Source organism: Pan troglodytes, chromosome 9 (genome assembly GCF_028858775.2).
Source record: "Pan troglodytes isolate AG18354 chromosome 9, NHGRI_mPanTro3-v2.0_pri, whole genome shotgun sequence".
NCBI lineage: Eukaryota > Metazoa > Chordata > Mammalia > Primates > Hominidae > Pan > Pan troglodytes.
In genome coordinates this window covers 37,029,110-37,049,228 of record NC_072407.2, presented here as the reverse complement: position 1 = coordinate 37,049,228, position 20,119 = coordinate 37,029,110, and the positions used below count along the sequence as shown (strand labels likewise).

At 39.4% G+C, this 20,119-nt stretch overlaps 1 protein-coding gene across 2 annotated transcripts; it reads right to left on the bottom strand.

Moving 5' to 3' along the window:
* Window positions 1–1,702: 1,702 nt before the first annotated feature.
* On the bottom strand, window positions 1,703–19,548 carry DEPDC7 (DEP domain containing 7). 2 transcript variants are annotated; one of them, XM_001143476.8, is made up of 9 exons: window positions 19,237–19,548; window positions 9,222–9,612; window positions 7,455–7,582; window positions 6,477–6,666; window positions 3,694–3,905; window positions 2,805–2,947; window positions 2,490–2,615; window positions 2,316–2,394; window positions 1,703–2,023 (listed from the first exon to the last, which is right to left on the bottom strand). In XM_001143476.8, the coding sequence occupies exons 1-9, from the start codon at window positions 19,307–19,309 to the stop codon at window positions 1,830–1,832; spliced, it is 1,536 nt and encodes a 511-aa protein (XP_001143476.1). In that variant the 5' UTR covers window positions 19,310–19,548; the 3' UTR covers window positions 1,703–1,829. The 2 variants fall into 2 exon arrangements, with proteins under 2 accessions (XP_001143476.1, XP_016776133.1); XM_016920644.3 differs by lacking the exon at window positions 19,237–19,548 and adding an exon at window positions 18,680–19,191.
* Window positions 19,549–20,119: the final 571 nt, after the last annotated feature.

The following is a 20,119-nucleotide window of genomic DNA, read 5'->3' as shown; positions in this document are numbered from 1 at the left end:
CTCAGGGGTCACAGAGGTGGAGGTGGAAGGAGAGGCAGGAGAAGCAAGCACACTTTGTATAACTTCTGTTTTTAAAAATCCAAGTGGACCTGCGCAGTTCAAACTTGTGGTGTTTAAAGGTCACCTGTGTATCTTCACAGTGCACTCATTCCAAATAATGATTAACTTGGTTAAAAAGGTATTAAAAACTTTAGCTCTAATGCCCAATTTACAAGAACTATAGGATACAAAGGAACATGATAAAGGACAGCCCAGACTTGTCATCAGAAAAATTCAGACTGAGGAAAACTCAAGAACAACTGACCAAGTTTATTTAACAATAGAGACATACACACAGACAAAAAGACAGAGAGGGGAAAGGTGGAAGGAGAAAGGAGTACTTACATTTTTATTTATTTATTTATTTTTTTGAGACAGAGTCTTGCTCTGTCACCAGGCTGGAGTACAGTGGTGTGATCTCGGCTCACTGCAACCTCTGTCTCCTGGGTTCAAGGGATTCTCCTGCCTCAGCCTCCTGAGTAGCTGGGACTACAGGCGCGTGCCCCCACGCCCAACTAATTTTTGTATTTTTAGTAGAGACGGGGTTTCACCATGTTGGCCAGGATGGTCTCGATCTCTTGACCTCGTGATCCGCCCATCTCAGCCTCCCAAAGTGCAGGGATTACAGGCATGAGCCACCGTGCCTGGCCAAACTTACAGTTTTGTTTTTTTTTTTGTGAGACAGAGTCTCACTCTGTCGCCCAGGCTGGAGTGCAGTGGTGCATCTCAGCTCACTGCAAGCTCCGCCTCCCGGGTTCACGCCATTCTCCTGCCTCAGCCTCCCGAGTAGCTGGGACTACAAGTGCCTGCCACCACGCCCAGCTAATTTTTTTGTATTTTTTTTTTGTAAAGAGGGGGTTTCACCGTGTTAGCCAGGATGGTCTCAATCTCCTGACCTCGTGATCCGCCTGCCTCGGCCTCCCAAAGTGCTGGGATTACAGAACTTACAGATTTTTAAAGAGAGACTTAAACACACTAACCAATTGCAATTTATGGACATTATTTGAATCTCCATTTGAATAAACTGTCAAAATCATTTGAGATCATCATAAGATTTCAACACTAACTGCAAACCTGATATTAAGGAGTTGTAGGTTTATGTGAATGACAATGGTTTTATGTTTTTTTTTTAACGTTCCTTTTTGTCATACACACCGACATTTTATAGAGGAAATGATATGATATCTGAAATTTGCTGGGATGAGTGAGGAGTGAGGGAGGGTACAGATTAAACAAGATTGGCCATGAGTTGGCAGTTGGCAGTATTAGTTAATGGGTACAAGCAAGAGTTCATTACTCTATTGTCTCCACTTTCATGTATGTTTGAAATTTTCCACAATAAGCTTAAAAAATTTTGTTTTCGGAAGCATTAGGACAGTCTGATTTCTGATTTGTCTACAACTTAAGGTAATCAGCAAATTCTTTTTATCATAACCTAAGTTTCTATCTTGCATCTTTAAGGAGTACCTTTCAAAACACAAACCCCACTCCTATTAACATGTAATTATCGTTTTCTTTACTGTTTAATGCTTTCTTATATAAATACTGCAATGTCATCTAAATCTCTATTATGTTCTATAAAGCATTGAGCACAGTAATTATAAATCAACTCAAGTACTTAACAGCAATACACGATATGACTAATAGCTTCTGACACACGAAGTTATACAAAAAAATTTTTATTAAGTACAGTTTCAAATTTAGAGCTTCCATGCTTACAAATGTGATTGGATATTTAGGATACATAATTTATTCTTAAAATACACAACTTATATACAGATATTAAAAACTCAGTCTCCAAAATGCTCAATAAAGATGTCTGGGTGACACTTATAGAATTGACCTAGCAACTTTTTCTTCTCTTTGGCAGAAAGTTTTGAATCCTCATCAAGAGTTTTTAGTAAATTCAACAGCTCATCTTTGGTTGTCTTCTCTGTATTGTTGGAATAGTCATGTTGATCAATTCTCTGGCAATAAATATATCCTTAAAGTTTAAAAGTAAAAAGTTCAGTTAATGACTCAATTCCTCATATTTAACCAGAAAAATCAAGCAATATTCTTGTCTTTATGTTTTTCTTCCCCATTTTGTAATATGCACTGAAGATGGTAAGCACTGCTGACTTTCTAACACTTGTAAAGTTGCTTTGTATGAATAACTGAGGAGAATGTTTTAAATTTGGTTGAAATTAAAGTCCAACTACTTATAGCAAAACATTTTCAAAAAACACCTGAAATTTGTCTTTGGAAGATCATGAAAATAATATTTCTCAGATTACCTGCATCTCTATTTGGATCTCTTCCATTCTGTATGGCCATAAGCTTAACACTTACAATTTTATGTAGAGTTCCAGGAATCTTAAGAAAAAGAAGGGACATGGGACATTATTCAAATGCATTTTAATCTAGTGATCTATTACATAAGCTCAATTTAACTACTTTCACAATTTTACCTTAAAAACATCTTTCTGATGATCCATTAAAAAGAGTACCAGAAGATCTGTTTTGCCTTTGGATAAATTTTTATTGTCAACAATAGCTTTTGAGAATATCCTTTTCACAACCATTCGGTTGTCACTCTATAAAAATAAAACAAATATATCCAATAGTATATATTTAAGAGACAAGTTTAATATAAAAGGGAATATTAAATATTAATAGCTATTATACATTTCAGCATACTTGATGCTGAAGATGGAATAATCTAATACTTAACCTGTAAGTATTAAGGATATTAAATACAACTAAGAGTTAAACAAAAGACTTACTTCTTTCTGTAATTTAAACTCAGAAGGATTTGCTGCAACAGCCATGAAATACAGTAGTCTTCTAAATTCTTCTCTATTTTGGAAATCTAAAAGCTTTAGAAGGAGCTGGGTAGCTTCTAAAGCTATTTCCGTCTTCCCATTCACTTTAGCCAAAAGAAAAAAACTGCTTTTAATTGACCAAATATGACTATATTAAAGGGAACAAAACTCAAGTTACAGTTTGAGTTAAAAAGTGCACTTATTCAAAATTATTTCCAAAAGCAAAAGCAAGACTAGGAATTAACAATGAATGGTGAATACCATAAAGGCAGCTTGTTCTCAAATTGGCAACTAACAGCCTAAGTCCCTGTCATATAATATCTTCTGGCATTAAATCTAACTCTTAGCTTTGTGGATAAAATCCCGTTCTGTTTTTCATTAATTCAGTACATTTGGGAGTATACCATGTGTACAATACTTATGTATCCAACTCTCCTTGAGAAAAATAAGAGAAATTTTCTGAAACCTCCAATTTGTTTCCAACAAATTATGTGGCTCATTGGTAGAGAGACAAAGCAGAGAGTCTGCCATTTTGAAGAGATTGAAAGGGGAGTAATGGTGGTGCTGATAACTCTTCTAAAAAAAGAGAATTGCTGCTTTATGCTTAAGCTTCCGGTGAATGAGAGCAGCATTATACTCCTGGGTAACCAGAAGTTTCTGCATAACTTTAGAGCTTGTTAAAGCCTCTTTCCAAATGACCCCTAGAAGTTTTTGAACAAACATACTTTCCATGAATTAATCCAGATCCACTCCCAGCTTGTAGTAGTACTATTCTGGTTCAGTTTGAGAACTAACTTTTTCTTGTTTCCTCCAAAAGATAAATGCTAGTATCCAGTTAGATCTTACTTACCTAAGAGTTCTGCAATTCCATTATGAACGTCAGATAAGTGATTTAACAGAGGTTCCCTACTACTGTAATATCTGCCAATGGCATCAAACAGAAGTTCTTTCACTAAGTCTGTTCGGTCTGGTTGCTCAGGAAAGCTTCTGCTTATTTCCACCACCATTTGGTCTGGAAGGTATTCTAAACAGTCAATTGCTGCAGAGAGCCACTCATCTTCCCTATAGGGGAGAGGGGAAGATTATTTAAAAGGCAAGGGAAGATTATTTAAAAGGCAAAGAATAACAAATATACACATGGTACCTAATTCAGTAGCTATTTCAAGCCATCAGGATAAATTTCTACATGAGCTTAAAAGATATGTGTAGTTCTTTTTAATATATAGCTAGATCACGTATCACATTTACAAATTCAGCTTAATGTTTTCCCTTTATTTTTTCCTTTTTCACGAAAACAAACTCTCCACCACAATACAGAGGTGAAAAGAGCATACAAATTCAAACTCTACTCTTGCTCTTCACATTTACGATGGAGACCCAGAAACTCCAAGTTACTTGCTCAGGCCTCAGGCAGGACTAGATCTCAGATCTGAGTTCTGGGCCAGTATTTCTCCAACACAATGTTGCTTACTTCAGACCTCTGTCTATGATCTATTAGCTCTCCCTTTAGCTAGGACAGATTAAAGGAAGAAACATTTCAAAATAATTACACATCAGGCCCGGCGCGGTGGCTCACACCTGTAATCCCAGCACTTTGGGAGGCCGAGGCAGGTGGATCACATGAGGTCAGGAGTTCGAGACCAGCCTGGCCAACATGGTGAAATCCCGTCTCTACTAAAAATTAGCTGGGTGTGGTGGTGCACCCCTGTAATCCAAGATACTTGGGAGGCTGAGGTGGGAGAATTGCTTGAACCCAGGAGGCAGAGGCTGCAGTGAGCCGAGATTGAGCCACTGCACTCCAGCCTGGGCAACAGAGCGAGACCTCATCTCAAAAAACAAACCAACAAAACAAAATAATTAAATATCAATTATCATCTACAGTAAAATCCTGCTGGGTAACTTCAGAAAAATGTTACATTTCAAGAAATAAAGTAGTAAACTTTTAATATTCCATTTTTTATATCTATCTATCTATCGTTAAAAAGCAATCAATCATGTCCTCTACTGCCATACTGCCATGGACTCAGGACAACTAATTCAGCCAGGTGAGGTATCTCAGGCAGGTCATTTCACCTCTCTTGACATCAGCTTCAACTTTATATGATAAGATGATCTTTAAGGTCACTTCTAGCACAAATTCTGATTTTGTATATAAAAATTACTAATTACAAGGCTGGGTGCAGTGGCTCACGCCTGTAATCCCAGCACTTTGGGAGGCCAAGGTGGGCAGATCACAAGGTCGGGAGTTCAAGACCACCCTGGCCAATATGGTGAAACCCCATCTCTACTAAAAATACAAAAATCAGCCAGGCATGGTGGCGTGCGCCTGTAGTTCCAGCTACTTGGGAGGCTGAGGCAGAAGAATCACTTGAACCCGGGAGGCGGAGGTTGCAGGGAGCTGAGATCATGCCACTGCACTCCAGCCTGGGCGACAGAGAGACTCTGTCTCAAAAAAAAAAAATTTAGTAATTACACAATGTTTCACATGTTCCTTTAGGTTATAGAAATGTGTTATATCTGCAGAATTCAGTAACACATATGTTGGGATTAACTTTTTCATATAAGGCTTTAAGCTGCCTTTTGGCATTCAACTGTTTATAGTATTAATAGTTCTTTGGAACGTAGAATTAGTGAAGTACTGAAAATGTAATTGTATTCCTTTCAAACATTTTCATCTCCTTAATTAGACTGCAACACTATCTGCTAAGGCAAAATAATAAAAAATTAAGCTAGAAAAATCTGATAACTTATTTTAACCAACAATAATTTTTATAGAAGAGCCTCAAAGTTATGAGTAATGCAGAACTCGTCTTTAAGGAAAAAAAAAATTTAATTCCCTCAGCACCTAAAGTTAAGCCTTCAAACCTTAGGATTTATATTCAAGAGAAGAGTAACTGGAATGAGAGAGTTACTTTCATTTTTTTTTTTTTTTTTTTTTGAGACATTCTCACTCTGTCACCTAGGCTGGAATGCAGCAACATGATCTCAGCTCACTGCAACCTCTGCCTCCCAAGTTCAAGTGATTTTCCTGCCTCAGCCTCCCAAGTAGCTGGGATTACGTGCCACCATGCCTGGCTAATTTTTGTATTTTTAGTAGAGTCGGGGTTTTACCATGTCGGCCAGGCTGGCCTCGAACTCCTGACCTCAAGTGATCCACCCACCTCGGCCTCCAAAGTGCTAGGATTACAGGCATGGGCCACCGCACCCGGCCTTATTGTATTTCTTTAATACAACTAGTTAACTAAATACATATGTAACAGGCATTCTAGATATGTAATCAAAGGATCTCAATAATCTGTCAAATCTGTTCCTATTCTTCCAGGTCCCTTTGAGGAAATCTTGAGAGTCCAGACAGCTCTACATTTTAACAAAGATAAGAAGCTAAAGCATAATCATTTTTTTTCACTTAATGTGCAAGTTACATGTGAAACAAAAATGAATATGAAAAATGAAACAAATCTTTTTCTAATTTTGACTAATGTAATTTTGTTCTTCACATTCTCAAATACTGATAATATCAACTAACAGTGCATATCTGATCCTATAGAAAAAAGAATAGAACAGATTACCTTAAAACCATTATCTCAATCTACCTACAAACACACTCAAATTATTATATGTATTTCCACATACTGAGAGTCACTATAAGCCTTGAGAATCCCTCGATCCAGATAGTTACTGCTGTTGACCATGGTGGACTGCCTCTTAGGTTGAGGAATTTTAGGTACAGCCTCTTGCTGTTTCAGTAAGGAGTCAAGAAGTGGAAGGTCTACAAGTTGTAGTAGACGCCCAATTGTTTCTTCTTGCCACACTTCATTAATAACTACACAGGAAAAATGACAAGGTGAAAAGTAACAATTAATAGTTACTATATGCTCACCATAATATTTTTCTAAGCAGGTCTAAGCTAGTAAATTTGTGGCCAAAAAGAAAGAAAAAGTCAACCTTACGAAGTGCTTTCTTATAACAAAGTAAAACAATCCAAGATTTGTTTAGAGTGTAGGAGAATAGGCTTTGGACAACAGGAATTCTTTTCATTCTTTGTACTGTAAAAAGCAATCTGTCAGAGATAAGAGATCAAGTCATGTAACATGTTAATAAGGACTCTGGAAGAAAGAATGATTCATTCAAGCTAAAAACTTGTTTGAAACTATTGGTTGCAGATTATTCCACTCAGGGTTTCCACAACTGGAATGGGGGAAGGGTGGAAATTAAAGTCATTAAACTATATTCCATTGCTACAGACAACGAAGAACCGAAGAATTCTGTTAATGTTTTAATGTAATTTTCAAATTTTACTTGACCTAATAAAATCTTAGGAAAAGAAACATCGGAGAGCATATTTTCAATACAAATCTGCATGCAAAACATCTCAGATCTGAACCTTTGCCAGCTGATCGGACAAAAGTCAGTGTTCAAGAGTTCTAACACTGATCTATTTGTCAAAGATAATAGACTTCTGTTAAAATTGAACATAAACAGCTTTAATACATAGTGCACTCTTTCTCTGTACTTTGAATATTTAAAATCTAATAAAGATTAAGATTAAAAAATTTTAAATAACTTTGAAGTTTGTCTTCTACTTCTTACTTTGCTTCATCCTTAGCTTACCTTGTGGAGACAAGGTTGCAGAGATATTTACATGAGGGGAGTTGGCAGGCTTTAAACTCAGATTTTCCCACAGGTCCTCTAAACTGGCTGATCTGATATCGGATGACTTAAATAATGCATCTGCATACCTAAAATGAATTTATTTCAGAAATGAACATTTACTAAGCCCACAGAAATATTTTAGTATTTGAGAGCTAAGAGTTTTCTACAGAGTTATGCATTTCAGAGCAAAAACACAACAAATCCAAATTCTAAGAGTAGAATAAATTATAAAAACACCCACCTTCTTTCTCAAGCATAAACATATTCTGTTCTCCTTTGAACATTTTCTTAGATTTAACTAATTCAGTGACTAAAATCTTAGTCACCAGTTTAAAAATGCGATCAAACATAACTGGACTTCATTATGCATACTGGGTTTATCAGTTATCTCTTTGTGGGGCATTCTTTGGTGAACAGTACTTATCGTTTTCTAAATACAGATCTACAGCCCTTTACCTGCAATTCTGAAACCCAAAAAGCTTTGAAAATCAAAGGTTTATTTAGAGCTCATATCATGACAAAATCTGTCCCGAGACTATGATAGCTTTAATTTATCCCGGTAGTATATTCTTTTGTTTACCACGGAAATATCATTATGCTTGATTACCAGATGCTGTCCCAGATGCCTCCAGGGATGGTGAACCACATAAATGTACAAGATAACTTTTCTAAATGCTCCAAAGTTCCAAATTCCTAAATGCATCCACTCCCAAGGATTTCAGATAAAGTGTGTGGACCTGCATCTGAAAGTTTTGACTGTGCCTTACTTTATCCTCATATTTCCTTTCTACACAAAGAGGTAAATTTTATCATGTTTTAGTTTGGGTCAAAACATGTAAAAATGGGCCAGGCGCAGTGGCTTATGCTTCTAATTCCAACACTTTAGGAGGACAAGACGGGAGGATCACTTGAGCCCAGGAGTTTCAGACTAGCCTGGTCTTGAACCATAATGGGATTCCGTCTCCACAGGAAAAAAAAAAAAAAGAAAAGAAAAGAAAAAAAATTACCCAGGCATGGTGGTGCAAGCCTGTAGTCCCAGCTACTGGGAGGCTAGGATGATCGCTTGAGCCCAAAAGGCAGACAATGCAATGAGCTGAGATCACACCACTGCACTCCAGTCTGGGTGAGAGGGTAAGACCCTGCCTCAAAAAAGTACACACGCACGAAAATGAATACACTAAAACTCTGACTTTAGGTCAGATCTGAATTATAAGAGCTTCAATTATACCTCTGTGTCACCACTGCACAGTTTAGCTGAGGGTAACAAAGGGGAAAGGGTAAAGTTGGTTTACTTCATGACAAATAGCTGTAAGTTCATTATGCATTATCACCCACATCCATTTCAATCACTGGATTCCACAATTCTGTCTCCCCAGTTTCCCTTTAAATAATTCCTTCTTCTCTCCCACCGCAATCTGGGTTTCTCTCTGCCTGCCTTCGCTATGTTCTCATACCAAGTGGTATGAGAACACTTTTTACACTGCAACTATAACCTGAAGCAGGAAAATCAAAGTGTGTTGACTGCTTCTGCTAAATATAAAATATGACTAGGAGACACCCAATAAAGCTAACAAAATTTCATTGCACTTTATCAAATTTACCCACAGACCCATATTTTAGCCACATTTACTGCTAAAAATGTAATATAAAGCCAGTAGGCATCTCATAAAAAGGTAGACAAAATCCTGCCAATATTCCCGTGATAATCTAACATTATATACCAACCTGGCAGGTGAATATAGTTTGTTCTCTTTGCCTAACTGACTGTCTTGGTTAGGTATTGTGGTGAATCTATAAAGGCTGCAACTACTATCTTCAAATGTAGGTTTTTTGTCTTTTCCAAAGACTTTGGTTGGAACTGCTTCAAATACTTTGTAGTCCATAAGTGCTTGACACACTCTCACCACTTTGGCTCGAGGAATATCTATATCACCAAAATACTTATTCTGAATTAGGTGAGAAAAAATGACATCCACAGCTTCTGAACCAACAAAGCAGTCATTATGTCGTTTTAAACGGTGCCTTCGTTTTTTCACTTCCACTTGTGTTTGAAGAGTGTTTATGATGCTGCTCCATACATACGTGGCTCCAAATGGCTTCTGAGCTACACTGAAACCTAGAAGGAGAAAAATCATAGAGAAACTGGGATTTAGTACCTTGTTCATTTGTAATAAGGTCTAAGCAATCCTTAGGCAAAAATGTGGTAATTTCCAAAGTTATTGATAAGGAGCAATTATGAGGGTAGCTTACTGAAATACTGTTTTAATAGCGATTCATTTAAAAATTTGGTACTTATATGCCAAACACTGTTCTATATGCTAAGATGCAACAGTAAGCAAAATAAGATTCCTGTTCTCAGGAACTTAAGACTTTGTAGGAAGATAAAGACAATCCATACGTGTTAGATCAGTGCTGAGAAGAAAAATAAAGCTGGATAAGATAAAGAATGCTACTTTAAATGGGATGTCAGGATAGACCTGTGTGATAAGGTTATACCTGAGCAGAAACTCAAGTAAAACCAAGAAGCAAGAAGCAAGCTGTGCAGACATCTGGGGAAAGAGCAAATGCCCTGAGGTGGGAGTGTGCTCTGGTAGGATAGGAGGGAGGTCCGCACAGCCAGAGTGGTGTGGGGAGGGAGAGAAGAACAGGAAGTTAGATCAAGGAGGGAGAGGGGCTGGAGTTTGAGACTGGGAGTTAGGAGGACACGTCAAGTAGGACCTTGTGGCAGTTACCAGTTATGTACAAGAATTCTATTACACGCCTTATGTAAATTATCTAACCTTCAATAGCAACCTATGAGGTACGTATCATTTCTATTTGAGAGATGGAAAACAGGGTCACAGAGGTTACATGGCACTTCCAGATATTATATTGAAAGAGGTAGTACTGGGACTTGGCTCATGTTTTATATGATTTTGAAGTACTTATGAGTCATACACACACACACACACACACACACACACACACACACAGAGTCATGCATCACAAAACAACATTTCTGTCAATGATGGACCACATATAACAGTGGTCCTATACAATTATAATGGAGCTTAAAAATTCCTGTTCCTATCTCTTGCTGTACCTTTTCTATGTTTAGATACACAAGTACTTATCATTGTGTTACAATTGCTTACAGCATTCAGTATAGCTCTGCAGGTTTGTGGCCTAAGAGCAACAGGCTACACCACATAGCCTAGGTGTGTAGCGGGCTATACCATCAAGGTTTGTGGAACTATATGATGTTTGCACAACAATGAAATCACCTGACAATACACATTTCTCAGAACATATCCCCGTCATTACACTAAGCATGATTGTATACACACATACACACATACACATTGACACACACAATCATTGCAGAAATAAACTAATATTTTTAAAGCCTCCTATTATGCAGGCTTATGAGTTAAATACTTTGTATGCGCGGTAAAGTAACAATTTGGTTCCTGCCCTATAGGAGCTTATGACCTATTGCAAAGACAGAGTACACACAGAAGAAAGCAAGATTTTTGCCAAACACAAAAGGAGAAAAACAAACTTTCAAAAATATCCTATCACATTTTTCCTCATTGTAATTAGCAGATATTTGGAAATCAATAGGAAAGAAATCAGGTCTTGGGTTTTTGTAAACCGATGGAATGGATTCCAGTGAATCACTCACTTGGTGGCTGGCTGGCTCTCTCCCTTTTTTCCTTTCATAAAGAGTAGGCCCTTTAATGTGTTACACTTTTCAGTGATCCTCTGAAAATTCAGCAGTCTTAATTTAAGCCCCCATTTATGTTAAGTATATTACTTCCTTTATTTTTAGATATTTTGGCAGAGAAGGTGAAGTTATTACTTCCTTTAAGATCGTCTAGAAAGGAAAACCATATGCATGAGTACAATGGTAAGGAAAAAAGGGAATTATAATTAAAGAAATTGCTACTTGAAATTATCTTCCTACTTTTTTAGGCAAAATAGAATGTTTAAGATGAAGAAAGCATAAGATAAGCTCCTGAAGGACATTATTAAAACTCCTTTACAGCCTGCCGAAGATGGTGAAACCCTCTCTACTAAAAATACAAAAATTGGCCGGGCGTGGTAGCAGGCACCTGCAATCCCAGTTACTCAGGAGGCTGAGGCAGAGAATTGCTTGAACCTGGGAGGTGGAGGTTGCAGTAAGCCAAGATAGCGCCACTGCACTCCAGCCTGGACGACAAAGCAAGACTCCATCTAATAAATAAATAAACAAAAACTCCTCTTAGTGCACTAGAGCCATAAATTATAAGTGGGTCATTTGAAATTCATCTCTTACATTGCAATAAATATAAGGAGTACACTGAATCACTACACTGATTTCACTTGTAGCATAATTCTGTAGCTACTAGCAATTTAAACATCTTTATAGTGAAAATGAATAGCATATACACAAATACACAGTCCTTTATTGTTTATTTGTATATTTCTAATACCAAAAGTAGATGGGTAATTTACCACCTACCCATTATTATAACGTTGGTTTAAAATGATCAGCAAGATTTTTTTTTTTTTTTTTGAGACAGAGTCCCTCTCTGTCACCCAGGCTGGAGTGCAGTGGCGTGATCTCGGCTCACTGCAAGCTCCGCCTCCTGGGTTCATGCCATTCTCCCACCTTTAGCCTCCCAAGTAGCTGGGACTACAGGTGCCTGCCACCACGCCCGGCTAATTTTTTGTATTTTTTTTTTAGTAGAGATGGGGTTTCATCGTGTTAGCCAGGGTGGTCTCGATCTCCTGACCTCGTGATCCACCCACCTTGGCCTCCCAAAGTGAGCAAGATTGTTTTTAATTGTCAAAATTGTATTTTAAATTTGAAGATATTTCATAAGCCAGTACTAAACAAAGATGGAAGTAATTGTTGCCAGTCTTCCAAATATAATGTGAGCTATTTCAGGAACTGAATTATGGAGAATTGACTAAATAAATCAAGCTGGAATTAGATCTACTCTTGGTACAGTATTTAGTCTCTGTTGAACAGAGCAAGAATGAGGCATTTGATGGAATCTCAAAGTAAGTCCAGGTCATTCCTGGTATCTAGAACTCAGGAGTAGTTGTACTATTTCCAGCCACAATGCCTAAACATTGTTAGCGACTAATATTCTTAACTTCCTAAAATACCAGAGATTATAAATAAGATTTAAATAAACAATTTCTGCTTAATTTTTCAAATCTTTATTATTAATAGCTAACATTTGAGTATTTACACTATGACAGGCTCTGTCTTCTCGCATTTAATTCTGATAAGCTTCTCTGCAAAATGATTATTAATAATCCTATTTTGAGGAAATTGAGGCTCTGTGAGTTAAATGTGCCCGCAGTTACACAGCTGATAAATATATACTAGTTTTTCCTAGTACTTAAATATAAATATATGAAAAGTCAGCCATCAGATAAGTTGTTTAAGCATTAACCTTTCACTGGAAACTTGGATTAAGTGAAACAGCTTTAAGAGAGCCAAGAGATAAAACAAACTCTAAGAACCCTTAACCAAGCTATTTAAAAACAGTAGTCACTACTCATAAAATAAGGCAGGATATCATAAATTCTGTAATAAATACTACCACAGTACACAGGGTAAGACAGGAAAAGGAAGACATGCAAGATTCAAACTTCGATCAGACTGCCTTTTAAGAACCAATGAGACAGACTTTTGGACTAGTGATAATATAAAGATGAAACACATAAGTCATAACACTTGAGCTATAAGTAGGTTGGCATACAAATCCTAAATGATAAGGCTGAGTCACTTATTAATTACAGATCAGTAAGACAGCTGAAGAGGGCGGTGAGAGGGGATATTTGGCCTCAATGAGTAGAAAAGGCTAATCTTCACAGAAGAATTAAGAGGTAAAGAAGAAATTTCCCCATATTAACTTGTGGGAAATCAGGAGGTTCTGCAGGTTGGATAACACTGCATAAAAGATTAAAGAACTAGTTAGAGCAGGAGAGTAGACACCTGTGAACCACAGGTTTCCAGAGTCCTCCAGGCATGATACAATGCAGCCCTCACAGGTCCCCTCTGTTCTCACTGACCATTAATTCCCAACCATTGCATCCTGGGATATTTCCCTTCAAGCACCACCACCCACAAACTAGCTCATGTTCATACAGATGCTTTCATACACAATGTACCCTGGACTTGACAAGTAAATGTGCCAAAACCCATACCAGGATAACCTGCTTTTTAAAATGCTGACTTCACCAGCTGAACATATATGGTTTGAAACTTATTTATCGTCATCTAAAAGCTGAAATGAATATTGGCATAGCAGATCATGGCCCAGTAAGATGACTTACTGTGATTTCTAAACGGGATTTAAGAGACCAAAAATAGACAATGAATGTTTTTTAAGTCTTGCAATCAGAATTAAGGGTTCAGCTTGTCCTCAAACCTTACTTTCATATGAGCTAAACAACCTTTTAAAATCCATCACTATCTACATCTTGATGCTTCCTTACATTTGGTCAAGCATTTTCTTTTTTTTCTTTTTTTTTCTTTTCTTTTTTTTTGAGACAGTGTCTCACTCTGTCGCCAGGCTGGAGTGCAGTGGTGCAATCTTGGCTCACTGCAACCTCCAACTCCCTGGTTCAAGTGATTTTCCTGCCTCAGCCTCCCAAGTAGCTAGGATTACAGGCACGCGCCACCACATGCAGCTAATTTTTTTTTGTATTTTTAGTAGAGACAGGGTTTCACCATGTTGGCCAGGATGGTCTGGAACTCCTGACGTCGTGATCCACCCACCTCGGCCTCCCAAAGCGCTGGGATTACAGGTGTGAGCCACCACGCCCAGCCTGGTCAAGCATTTTCTAAAAGCATCATAACAAATGGAATCAAAGAGTTTAGAGATCAGCTGTAAAAACTCTGGATAAGAGAAAATCTCTGTAAGTAGGTTTCTTCATCTACTGATAAAATAGTTGAACACAATATTTTAGGTTAGTTTCAGGTCTAAACTGCCAGGCCAGGCACAGTGGCTCATGCCTCTGATCCCAGGACTTTGGGAGGCCACGGCGGGAAGATTGCTTGAGGCCAGGAGTTCGAGGTTACAGTGGGCTAGGATCGCACCACTGCACTCCAGCCTGGGTGACAGAGTGAGATCCTGTCTTTAAATAAACTGATTATAGGAACGTAAAGACTGAAATTATATCTCCTCCATTTAGATAAGGACATTGAACACCAAATATGGCAGATCTATAGGCAAGAAAGGAAGCATATGGACAAATTTGACCCTACCAGATACAAAACCTTTTGGAAGGTTGCCTAAGGAGGCTCAGGAATAATTTGATTATCTAGCCTTCAACACATAGTCTCAAGCACTATATAAATCTAGGCTAGTTAACCTTCATTTTTCAAGCAGTCTCATCCTTATTTGCTTGAAAACAATAGCTATTTTTCAAAAGCTGCCCTTCACATGTATTTGAACTCTACCATAAAAAACGTTTACCAAAAGTAAAAGTTAAACTTCTAAGATAATATTGAACACTTATATATACGTGTAGTACCAGTAATAATCATCCTCACTTCTAAGAATTCACACTAAATAACTGAGTCATAATAATTCCCTAAAAATGTAAAGAAATTACATTTACCCCAAAATTAGGGATAATCAGCATCAACCATAATCCACCCTGTCAGCAACCCTAGTCCTACTGTGAAAACCTATTTAAAGGGAAAACAATTGTATAATCACTTCAAATAGTAAGATTATATTAAATCTTTAGAAGTAGATCAATATACACATTATAAAATTGGATCCCAATGTAAGGTAAACATACACACAGAATTAATAAAACACACTACCTCTTAATGAACATATAACAATTTTGTTTCCATTCTCGGTCTTTAGACTGGACTTAAAAATAAAAAAAAAAAAAAGGAACTGAATCCAGACAGTTGATGTTTCTCCATAAAACTTTTAAGAGATGGTGAGCTAGTGCCCGATTTCTTTCAGATTTCCTAGCAGTTTACAGAGGTTTAAATTATTTAATTGCCTTACAGATTGCCTCAATATAATACAATTGGTTAGTCAATATTTGTTAGTTGTTAATTATTGCTAACTACTAAAAAACTTACTTTTTTTTCTTTTTTGAGACAGAGTCTCACTTTGTCATCCAGGCTGGAATGCAGTGGTGTGATCTCGGCTCACTGCAACCTCTGCCTCCTGGGTTCAAGTGATTCTCCTGCCTCAACCTCCTGAGTAGCTGGGATTACAGGTGTGCGCCACTACACCCAGATAATTTTTGGATTTTTAGTAGAAATGGGGTTTTGTCGCATTGGCCAGGCTGGTCTCAAACTCCTGGCCTCAAATGATCCACCTGCCTCAACCTCCCAAAGTGCTGGCATTACAGGTGTGAGCCACTACACCCCGTTCATAAAAAAAAATTTTAAAGGAAGGTTAACCCAGTGGTTCTCAGTGGGTGATTATACCCCCAACAGGACATGTCTGGAGACATTTTTGATTGTCACAATGAGTGTGAGTATTGCTGGCATCCAGTGGGTAGAGGGATGCTACTAAACATCTTACAATGCACAGACAGCACCCACAACAAAGAAAACGTCAGTAGTGCCAAGGTTAAGAAACCTTGGGTTGACTGAATACTGTTCAGACATGGAAACTTGAGCTAACACAGCAGACACAGTGCTAGGTGCTGTGACTACAAAGAGTTAGACCAGTGTGGACTCTGCAGTCCCAGGGACCTGAGTTCCATTGTTGGGTCCATCATTTACTAATAACACGATCTTGGGCAAACTGCCTAACTTTTCTGTTGGAAAACAGAGCTAACTCCACTTCTCTCACTCATTGCAAGGATCATGAGACAATGTGTTAATGTGTCTCGCAAAATGTCCAGAAATTAACAGATGTATCACTAAAAACAAAAGGAGCAAACTGTCACAGTCCAGAAGAGTAGACTCATTACATGACAACTGAATGTAATATAATATCTTGGATGGGATCCTGGAAGAGAACATTAGGCAAACACCAAGGGAATCTAAGTGTGGACTTCAGTTAATAATTATATGTATCAATATTGGTTCATTAATTATGACAAATGGACCATACTATTTAGTGAATCTAAAATTTTATTTTAAAAGTAGAAAGAAAAGGGAGGTATCTTCCTTCCTCTTCCTTCCTCTGAACTCAGAGGACACAGTCCCCAACCTTAGGAGTTTACCTTTTATTTACTCCTACTACCTGGATGATAATGTCAAGTTCTGAATAGTATTCAATCACATAAAGGCCAGCAGGAGATGAGAAGACAAGATGTGACACATACCAGAGGATTTAACTTTTCATCAGAAAATAACACATCTATAAATCCTAGACCATTTAGGATTTAAGAGAATTTTAAGAAAGATTTTTTCAAAAGAGGTTTTAAAATATTACTCACACAAAGAATTGTCAAGACAACAAAGAAAAAGGACATTTGTTGGATAGTAACCAAAACCTCATGAAAATATTAATAGATAAATGTAAAGAGAATTGTGTTTATGGTGTTAAAACTGGACAGTTGTGACTGAGTGGAAAAATTTTCTATACTATGATCCCAAGATTACAACACTTTTACTGGATATTGGTTCTGGTAGTCCAAAGTTTATTTTCCTGCTAGTTGGCATTAGAGGCGTCATGCTGAAGACTGCGATTGCCTGTGAAGAGAAGGGTGCAGGTAGGTAAAAGAAGTCTCTACCAACAAGAAAAATTTACAATATCTACGAGAATTATCAGCAAAAGCAGACATTGGTCTCTGCTTTAATTCACATACATTAATGAGACAGCATATGGGAAGTACTTTGAGCTCCCTGGAAAAGTGATACCAGGCAAACTCAAAGAATTAGGTTACAGTATAAAGGGATAACAGGATAACAGACTACTTTCTTGTTTGTCATATTAAAAGACAAGTGTTTTTGACATAGTGGCTGAAGACTGGCATATAGATTTCATTTCTTGTACATAAATCAGGTCCCTGGTCATTACAGCCCCTTTAAGGTAAGTGAGAGTTACTAATCGGTGGAGAAACAAAAGTACAAAGCTGCCTGTCAGAGCACACAGAAAGAGAATGGCAAAGAACCAACAACCGTGTGCTCCCACTACCTTGCTCACTGGAACTATGACAAGGCAACTAAAGGGTGAAAGAAAGGCTAACAAATGTTACCAGGTCAGGATTCCAGCGGTAGCAAGCAAAATGAGTGAGAACAGCGGGCCCCTCTCCGTCCACTGCAGCTAGTGTGCCGAGGACAGTGTTCTTTTGATTCCTGATAACCAGCACTTCAACTCTTCCCTTAGAGAGTTATCTACTTAATTTCTGAATACATACTTCCTTACACCATCTAAGAACCTGTTCACAAATGCCCAAAGCTCCAGAATTGGTATTTCAGCTATTAGAGAAAACAGGGTACCATGTTTTTATTTTAAGCAGGTGACATTTGGGAATTTCCTTCACTGAGTAAGTGGGCCCAAAAGATTTCTCAAGACTGTTTTCAATGTCATTTGGTTTTAAATTCCCAAATGTCTTAGCATTTGTCTTCTCTTCACAACATAAATCAAGGAGACGTTCTCAATGTGGCCACTGTGTGCTTACCTGAATCCTTTACGTGGAAGCAGACTAAGGTCAATATTATGATTTTTCTTAGAAAAGGACAAGTGAAAAATGGTTCTCTATCATAATCTGTCGTTAGCATTTTGAAGATTAAAATGAGCATTAGTGAGTAAGTCAAACACAAGAGTGGGGCCACTGAGAAGCACCCATTTGACCCAGAGGAAGGAATCACAGTTTCACTGGTTGGTGTTTCTACAAACGAAAGGCTTTCGTCAGAAAGGGAACTAATTCCTACGACATCCCAGACTGGAGCTCCAGAAAGGGGAAAAAGTTGTAACTTAACCAAAAGAAAAAAGCCAAGGGTTATCTGAGTATCTTAACAGTTATCTGAGTCACCCCTATTAACTGGGTTGTAGATCTGCTATAACCAGCATTTTAGAAGTGATATCCGATTCTCTTCATGTGTTTGAACATTTAAAGAAGCCAGAATCCTAAATCAACTGCCCCCAAAAGACACGATTAGGCCGGTGGCAGAATTTGCCAACTTCCCTCCTAATTTCATGTAACTGTTTTTTTAGCCAAAAACTTCTATTCACTAAAATACTGCTTATACATAAAGTGTTAATAAATACCTTTTATGCCAAATTCCTGCCAGTAGAACTCACATAAACCTCTCATCCCTCCCAGGAAGAGTCCGGGGAGACAAGCTGACTCTTGACTCCTAGCAGTCTGGAGAACAAAGTGGGCAAGGGAGGAGCTCGGCCCCTGGCCATACTGTGTCGTCAACGTTTGTGGTTGAGACAGGGGGCAAAGAACTACACAAATTCCAGATACCACACTTGTCACCGGTAGCACCGCGGAGCATAACCCGGAGCTCCCCGGCGCGTGCCTGGCACGTTAGCGGGCGCACAGACCAACGCGCGGTCAAGTTGAGAGTCCGGGTAGAGAGAAAAAAGCTGGGCTGTGCGGGCGGGCTCTGCCGCTTGCAGCCCACCAGCCAGAGAGGAACTCGATCCGCCCGCTCGGCGGGGGCGTTGGCCAAGTGGTCGCAGCTGTGCTGTGCTCGCCCAGCCGGCCGTTGCCAGGCGCAGGCGGCCGAACGCCCCACGCCGCCCGCCCCGCGCCGGGACCCAGCCCGCGCACCCCAGCCCGCCCCGCGCCATCCCAGGCGGCAGTCCTCGGCACCTACCGGGAGGCCTGTGCGCGGGGCTGTGGAGAGCCGAGAGGTTCAGCGCAGCAGCCTTCTCCTGCACGGTGGCCATGGCCCTTGCTCCCCGGACGCCAACTCCTCCAGCAGCTTCACAGCTCCCTAACTCCCTGAGCGCCCGTCTGTTAACTGTGCGGGGCGTGGCTCCCTGCAGGCCCCGCCCCCGCTGCCGGTCACGTGTCTCTCCGGCAACCACTGAACGTAGCCCGCGGCGCCAGCGATCCAAGTTTCCTCGGGCGCGACGCCACGCGAGCGGTGGTCGGGGACAAAGCGGTTCCCTGGGCCGGCACCACGCGGCCCGCGGCTCACACCAGCGGGGTTCGAACCGCGGCCTGCCGTAGATTAACTCGGGACCAGGCCGGGCGCGGTGGCTCACGCCTGTAATCCCAGCACTTTGGGAGGCCAGGGCAGGTAGAGCACCTGAGGTCAGGAGTTCGAGAGCAGCCTGGCCTACATGGCGAAACCCCGTCTCTACTAAAAATACAAAAATTAGCTGGGCTTGGTGACAGGCGCCTGTAATCCCAGCTACTCGGGAGGCCGAGGCACAAGAATCGCTTGAACCCAGGAGGCGGAGGTTGCAGTGAGCCAAGATCCACCACTGCACTCCAGCCTGGGCGACACAGCGAGACTCCGTCTCAAAAAAAAAAAAAAAGAAAGAAATAGAAAAAGTCGGGAACCTGGCAAGCTGCCTAACTGCTCTGTGCGTCGGTGTCCTCACCTGTGATGCGGGGGTAGGTTTAGTACCTGCTTCACTGAGATGTTTGTTTGTTTTTTAACGAGGTTTATAGGAACCAATTCAGGTTCAGCATTTAGTAACTGCGTCCAGAACGTAAGTGCTTAAAATTATGTCATAGTAGTAGTAGTA

Excerpts from the sequence above, each read along its gene's own strand:
- DEPDC7 (XM_001143476.8), bottom strand. The coding sequence starts at position 19,309 with ATGGCCACCGTGCAGGAGAAGGCTGCTGCGCTGAACCTCTCGGCTCTC. Across the intron at positions 6,667-7,454 it reads TGCAACCTTGTCTCCACAAG|TTATTAATGAAGTGTGGCAA; the intron begins GTAAGCTAAGGA and ends TTTCCTGTGTAG. Across the intron at positions 2,616-2,804 it reads AGTTTAAATTACAGAAAGAA|AGTGACAACCGAATGGTTGT; the intron begins GTAAGTCTTTTG and ends TTATTTTTATAG.